The 7,048-nt window shown below is 36.2% G+C and overlaps 1 protein-coding gene across 1 annotated transcript in view; it reads left to right on the top strand.

Annotated features, from left to right (window-relative positions):
* Window positions 1-7,048, top strand: part of PHKB (phosphorylase kinase regulatory subunit beta) — a 161,282-nt gene that overhangs the window by 142,910 nt on the left and 11,324 nt on the right. The window contains exon 26 of the mRNA XM_007450635.1: window positions 4,037-4,171. Within this exon, the coding sequence (XP_007450697.1) occupies window positions 4,037-4,171 (135 nt within the window). The remainder of the gene's footprint in view (window positions 1-4,036; window positions 4,172-7,048) is intronic.

The following is a 7,048-nucleotide window of genomic DNA, read 5'->3' as shown; positions in this document are numbered from 1 at the left end:
GACAGGAATGAGGGTAAGAAGCCAGATTTTCCCATGCAAAGGAATTAATGCTCTTTTGTATCAGTAGTTCTAAAAATGGATTAAAATATCTTTGATTTTCTAAACTATGTGACTCACTTGGTTATTTACTTTCTCTAAGTGTCTGTTCATATATAAGGCTGTTTGGCTGTTTCTGTTTTAGTCTTTTGAAGAATTCCAAGCTAAACAGATTAACTTGGCCAATATTTTTGAATGAATAATGTATTTTTAACAATCTGGCAAATAAGTTAGATTCATTTGTGCTCAAATGAACCTTCTGGGACTTCCTTGGTGGCTCTGTGGTTAAGAATCTGCCTGCCAGTGCAGGGGCCACAAGTTTGATCCCTGGTCTGGGAAGATCCCACATGCCGCGAAGCAACTAAGCCCATGTGCCACAACTGCTGAGCCTGTGCTCTAGCCCGCCAGCCACAACTACTAAGCCCACGTGCTACAACTACTGAAGCCTGTGCGCCTAGAGCCCATGCTCTGCAACAAAGAGTAGCCTTCACTCGCCTCAACTAGAGAAAGCCCACATGCAGCAACGAAGACCCAACACAGCCATAAATAAATAAATAAATTTATTTTTTTTAAAAAGTCATCTTTCTTCGGTGGCTGCTGAGTACAATGTTTTCTATAATTTGCTCACAGAACTGCTGAGATTTTGTAAATAGAAGCCTGAGGGGAAATTTTTAGATCTCCAACTATCTTTGTTTATGGTACTGAAGGTTTTAAAAGGTAAATGTGATAGATAATGTGTAGTTTTAATAACTCAAGTTTTGGGAGGACCTTAAAAAGTAAGTGTTTTAAAAAATTTAGTTACTTTAGATGAGGATACCTTCCGAAGTGAAATCAATGAGGCACTTCTTCCAACCTGAGTTTGAGAAGTAAAATAAAAGGAGTTTGCTAACATAATTTGGACATAACAATTGAACATAAAAATTGAACTCTATAATTTCAAAAGCATTTTAACAGTTTTAACATAACATTGTCTTACTTATTCCTCAAAATAATTTCATAAAATGAGCTGAACAAGTAATAGTAATACAGTATTCCCATTTGAAAAATAACTTGGAAATGGGGTTCAGTTCGTAAGTGACAGAATTGGTATTCAGGTCTGTCTTCATTGTTTTTTCTTTTCATTATGAAAATATTTAAATGTGTAATAACAGAATAGTTTGGTAAATTACTATATACACATTATTTAAATGGGTATAAGCAATTGTTAGTAATTTATATTTACTATATTTTCTTTACTTTTTTTGGCTGTAAATTATAAAGGAAATTTACAGCCAAATGACATTTTGACGTTTACCCCTCAATATTTTAGTAACTATATATCTAAAGTAAGAAAAAGGACATTTTCTTAATAACCACAGTACCATTATCACACCCAACAAAATTAGCAATAATTCCTTAATATTACCTGGTACACTGTTTTTATTCATATTTCTCTAGTTGTCCCCAAAATGACTTTGTTTTAAAAATACCAGGGTCCCAAAGAAGGCCCACACATGGCATTAGTTGCTACATCTCTTAAGTCACTCTTAATCTAGAACAGTACCCCTTTACCCCATTTTTCTTTTCATGACATTAAGTTGTTTGGGGACACCAAAAGGCTGGTCTTTAGATTTTCAATTTGATGTTCCTTCTATTTTACTAAGCTGCCTCAAATGTAAATTTTAAATGTTAAATAAAGAAATAAAATAATAAATAGAAAACAATTTTGTCCAACCTATAAAATTAAAAATAGAATTTTTATATTTTAAAGAGAGTCCATGGAGCAGTTTATTGTAACTGAAATGTTTCTGTAACAACTAATTAGGTTTGACATAAATACACTACCATGTGTAAAATAGATATCTAGTGGGAACCTGCTGTATAGCACAGGGAGCTCAGCTCAGTGCTCTGTGACAACCTAGATGGGTGGGATGGGGTGGGGAAGGGAGGCCCAAGAGGGAGGAGGTATAGGTATACATATAGCTGATTCACTTATCATTGTACAGGAGAAATGAACACAACATTGTAAAGCAATTATACTCCAATAAAATAAATTTTTAAAAGAACTAATTTCATAAGCAACTTTAACATCAAAACATCCAGAGTAACTAGTAACTATATCCTTGTGACTTTTATGCTTGTATAACATTTTGATTAAATGTAGTTCATAATAATGAAGATGAACAAGTAAATAAATTCTAGTCTTTGGCAATAATACAGGTTCAGTCCAGTTTTGCTTTTCAGCTGATTAGAGAAGTGCAAATTGTACATCTTAACTCCATTACATATTCTGTTGTTGCACATACCAGAAAATTCGCAAACATGTAATTTGTTGTTTGTAGATACCTTGTCATCTTTAGTGTTCTTACCAAAGAGCAAGTATTAAATATTTGTCATGTACTATCAGTAGTAATAGTAATGTTATATATTTTTAAAATTATTATGTTCTATCCTTGTGTATCTCTCATGCCTTTATAATCTATCTCAGTGTCATGTAACATAGTCTGCATTTGACTGGCAGACTAGTTAAATTTCTAACTTCCAGAAATGGCAACAACAAAGAATAGTGAAGAGGATAGGAAAAAGAGCTGAGAGTTGCCTTATCAGAGGGATTGGAGCAGTCACAGGAGACACACTGCCTTGTGGCTTATGGCCTGGCCCAGTGGGCAGGGTGATATGCTTGGTTGATATTACTTCCTGCTCAACTGGAAACAATTACCATTTTTCTTACCATTTTTTCCATTGAGAGACAGTAAAGTCATTCCATGAGGATGCATCACTGCTGTTTTGCAAACCAACCTTGGCAGAAAGAAGGACTTGAATCTTTTGATTATTTCCACCTAACATTTTCATCTCTGTACCTGCAATAACCGGTAGGCAGTCTTTCAAAGAAGTGTATAAGAGAAAGATATTGAAATACTTGGGCACAGTAACTTCGCCACTTTAAATCTTTGTTGCTATAACTAGACGTTTCTACCTGTGGGCTGGCTACACAGTACCCCCTTTGGGAGACAAAGCCTGGGTGAATGAAGACATGTTCTTTGGAGTTCTCTGTCTGTTTGTTATTCAGTGTTCACCAAAGGATTTAAGGATAAAGCACAGGAATCTGCTGTGTAAAACTAATTCCCTAGCTTTTCCTAATGGTCTGTAGAGTTCTGGTTCCCTAAGGCATAATATTATTTCCTGAGTTTTCTTTGGTTTGCATAACTAGTTTATCCAAGTTCTTTCCTCAGAATACAATAAATGAAATGAGATGAAACTGTACAAATACTTACTAAAAGCTTCTCAAGTTAAATAATAAAATTATTTACACATAAAATAATGAAATATTTTAGGCATTTCTAGGCACATAACTACCAGGCACACAAATAGTACTCAATAAATGCTTTCCTAAATAATCACATTAAAGCTCTTTCTGTAATACAAATGTGTTTTATGAACAGCATTTAAATATCTATTAAAGAATAGATTTTTCTGAAATCTACTGATTAAAATATGTTCTCTGATATACTAGTATAATTAAGTTATAACTAACTGTGTGCCTGTATTCCAAAGGCAGGTATTTCTCTGTCCCTTCCAATTAATGACTACAAAATAAATGAAGTAGGTAAAAAATACTTATCCTTCCTGGGAAAGGAATGTTTATATAATAGCATATCTCAGCCCGTTTCTTAAAGTGATTTATTTTTATCATATTTGTTTTTTTCATATATCTAGTATTAAGAAAATAGTAGTGTGGCAGCCACTACTCATCAGTCTCATTTGGTAAGAACCTAAGTACCTGTCTATTTTCATGTTTTACTACCTATCCACATATGCACGAGCAGGGCTCATTTTTAAGAGGCTGATCATGTCACATAATCTTGATGGAAGTAATTATATCAGCAGTTCAGGAAATTCAAATGGCCTTTTCTTCATTCCTCTTTGGATGGGTCAGTGCCGTTAAGGGCATTGCCATAAGAAGCACAAGGTGATTTTATTTCAAGAGTTATGGATTCATGCTTTCCCTGTTTTGTTTCAGGTGGATCATCCATGCTATGAAGTATGAACTACAGATCCGTGGTGGAAACAAGCCAGCCAGAGACTTATATCAGTTGTCACCTAGTGAAGTGAAACAGCTTCTGTTGGATATTCTGCAGCCTCAACGGAATGGAAGGTAATGAGGGTCCTTTATCAAAGACCAGTAGATAGGCAGCATACCTAGAGATACTAATTAAAATTGTCTTCAGGGCTTCCCTCGTGGCACAGTAGTTGAGAGTCTGCCTGCCAATGCAGGGGACACGGGTTTGTGCCCCGGTCTGGGAAGATCCCACATGCCACGAAGCCGCTAGGCCCATGAGCCATGGCCGCTGGGCCTGCGCATCTGGAGCCTGTGCTCCACAACGGGAGAGACCACAGCAGTAAGAGTCCTGCATACCGCAAAAAAAAAAACCAAAAAAATTGTCTTCAGTTGTGATTTTGTGTTGATTTGAATTTTATACTTTTTTCAAGTATAGATTGTAAATGTTTCTTAATCTTTATTATTCTGTGCAGAATGTAACACTTCATTCCACTTTGGTCAATTCCTCCCAACATTTTGGCATAAAAGTTTGGATTTGGTAATGTTACTTAAATATTTTGCCTGTAACTCTGTCTCTCTAAGTAGACTGTAAACTTACTCAGGTAAAACTTGTCTTAGACTTAACTTGTGCTAACCTTAGAATAAAAGCAAAACAAATACTTTGGATTGCATTGAATTGAAGAGTTATTTTTATTACAGAAAGTGCTTTAATAAAATTATTTAAGCAAGCATTTATTGAGCACTATCTGTGTGCCTGGTACTTTCCAAGGTATAGTTATATGCCTAGAAATACCTAGAAAATAAGTCTAATGCAAAAGTATATTTGAACAAATGGAAGAGCATCCTTGTTCTTAGACAGGAAAACTCAACATTTTAAAGATGTCTGTTTACAAGTTTAATGAAATTCCAATAAAATTCCAACAAGCTGTTTTATGGAGTTAGACCAGTTAATACTAAACTTCCTGTGGAAAAAAAAAACATGCAAGAATAACCAGAAAAACATAAAACAAAGACTTGCCCTAAGAGAGACAGTAAAAATATTTAAAAGTCTTTATAATTAAAATAACGTGATGCTGGTACATGAACAGAAAAGTAGAACAGTTGAACAGAATAAAAAGTCCAGAATAAAATAGACCCCCCAAGAACATATGGAAATTTCAGGTATGATAATTTCGTGTATGACATCTCAAAATCATTGGGTCAAGGATGGACTTTTAAAATAAATAGTGATGGGACAACTGGATAGCCATTTGGAAAAGATAAAATAAAATTCATACTTTATACTGTACTTGAGAATAAACTCCAAACAGATTAGTGATCTAAACGTTAAAAAAAAAAAAATGAAACCACACTAGTGCTAAAAGAAGACATGGGTTGGGACTTCCCTGGTGGCACAGTGGTTAAGAATCCATCTCCCAATGCAGGAGACACAGGTTCAAGCCCTGGTCCGGGAAGATCCCTTATGCCATGGAGCAGCTAAGCCCATGTGCCACAACTACTGAGCCTGCACTCTAGAGCCTGCAAGCCACAACTACTGAGCATGCGTGCCACAACTAACTGAAGCCCACATGCCTAGAGCCTGTGCTCTGCAACAAGAGAAGCCACTGCAATGAGAAGCCCGCACACCACAACAGAGAGTAGCCCCAGCTCACTGCAACTAGAGAAAGCCCGTGCATAGCAACAAAGACCCAGCGCAGCCAAAAAAAATAAAATGGAATAAATATAAAAAAATAAATTAAAATAAAAGAAGACATGGGTAAATTCCTTTGTAACCTTGGTATGGGAAAGACTTCTAACTATGATTCAAACCCAGGGGCAATAAAAGATTATTAAGACTATATAAAAATTAAAGCAACATTTTGCGTGGTGAAAAAATAGACAATGCCAAAAGACAACTGAGAAGCTGGAACAAAACATTTGTTACAAAGAGCTAATATCCAAGAATCTTAAAAACTGAGGGACAAAGAACCAAAAACCTAAGAGAAAAATGGGGGAAAATATGATTGATCAGTTCATTTAAAAAATTTTAAAATGGGGGTGGGATAGGGAAGGTGGGAGGGAGGGAGACAAAGAGGGAAGAGATACGGGAACATATGTATATGTATAACTGATTCACTCTATTATAAAGCAGAAACTAACACACCATTGTAAAGCAATTATACCCCAATAAAGATGTTAAAAAAAATTTAAAAATGGACGTTAAATATTCGGAAAGATGTTCAGACTAACTCATAATTAGAGAAATGTAAATTAAAACACATTGAGATACCATTTCTCATCTATCAGACTAGCAAAGTTATACAGTATGGCAAACATTTGCTGAGGCTGTGGAGAAACAGACACTCCCATATATATCTGGTGACCACAACTCTTCTATATGGGAATTGGACAACATCTAAAAAAAAGTCTACATTTGTACTTACCCTTTGACCCAGCAGTCTTACTTTTAGGGACCCACCCTGGAGGTTGCCTCCAACAGCATGAATAGATATTATATATATGCACAAGGTTGTTCATTGCATCATTGTTTATAATTGCAAATTTTGGAATGCCTGTGACCTTAGTCCCCATGCATGAGGGATTATTTGGATAACCTGTGGTATGTCCACACAGTGGAGTACTATGAAGTTGTGAAAAAAGAATGAGTGTGGTCGCTATGAACTGATATAGAATAATTTCTAGGCTATATTGTTACATAAAAACAGCAAAATAAACGGCAAAAGATGTATACACTCTGAAGAGAAACCAGAGGACTTCCCTGGTGGCACAGTGGTTGAGAATCTGCCTTCCAGTGTGGGGAAACGCGGGTTCGATCCCTGGTCAGGGAACTGGATCCCGCATGCATGCTGTGGCTGGGAGTTCACATGCCACAACTAAGGAGCCCACGAACTGCAGCTAGGGAGCCCGCCAGCCGCAACTAAGGAGCACATGTGCCACAAGTAAGGAGCATACGTACTGCAGCTAAGGAGCTGC

The sequence above is a fragment of the Lipotes vexillifer genome, unplaced genomic scaffold, assembly GCF_000442215.2.
Source record: "Lipotes vexillifer unplaced genomic scaffold, Lipotes_vexillifer_v1.1 scaffold943, whole genome shotgun sequence".
NCBI classification, from domain to species: domain Eukaryota; kingdom Metazoa; phylum Chordata; class Mammalia; order Artiodactyla; family Lipotidae; genus Lipotes; species Lipotes vexillifer.
Note: the sequence above shows the minus strand (reverse complement) of the source record. Positions and strands in the feature narration are given on the sequence as shown.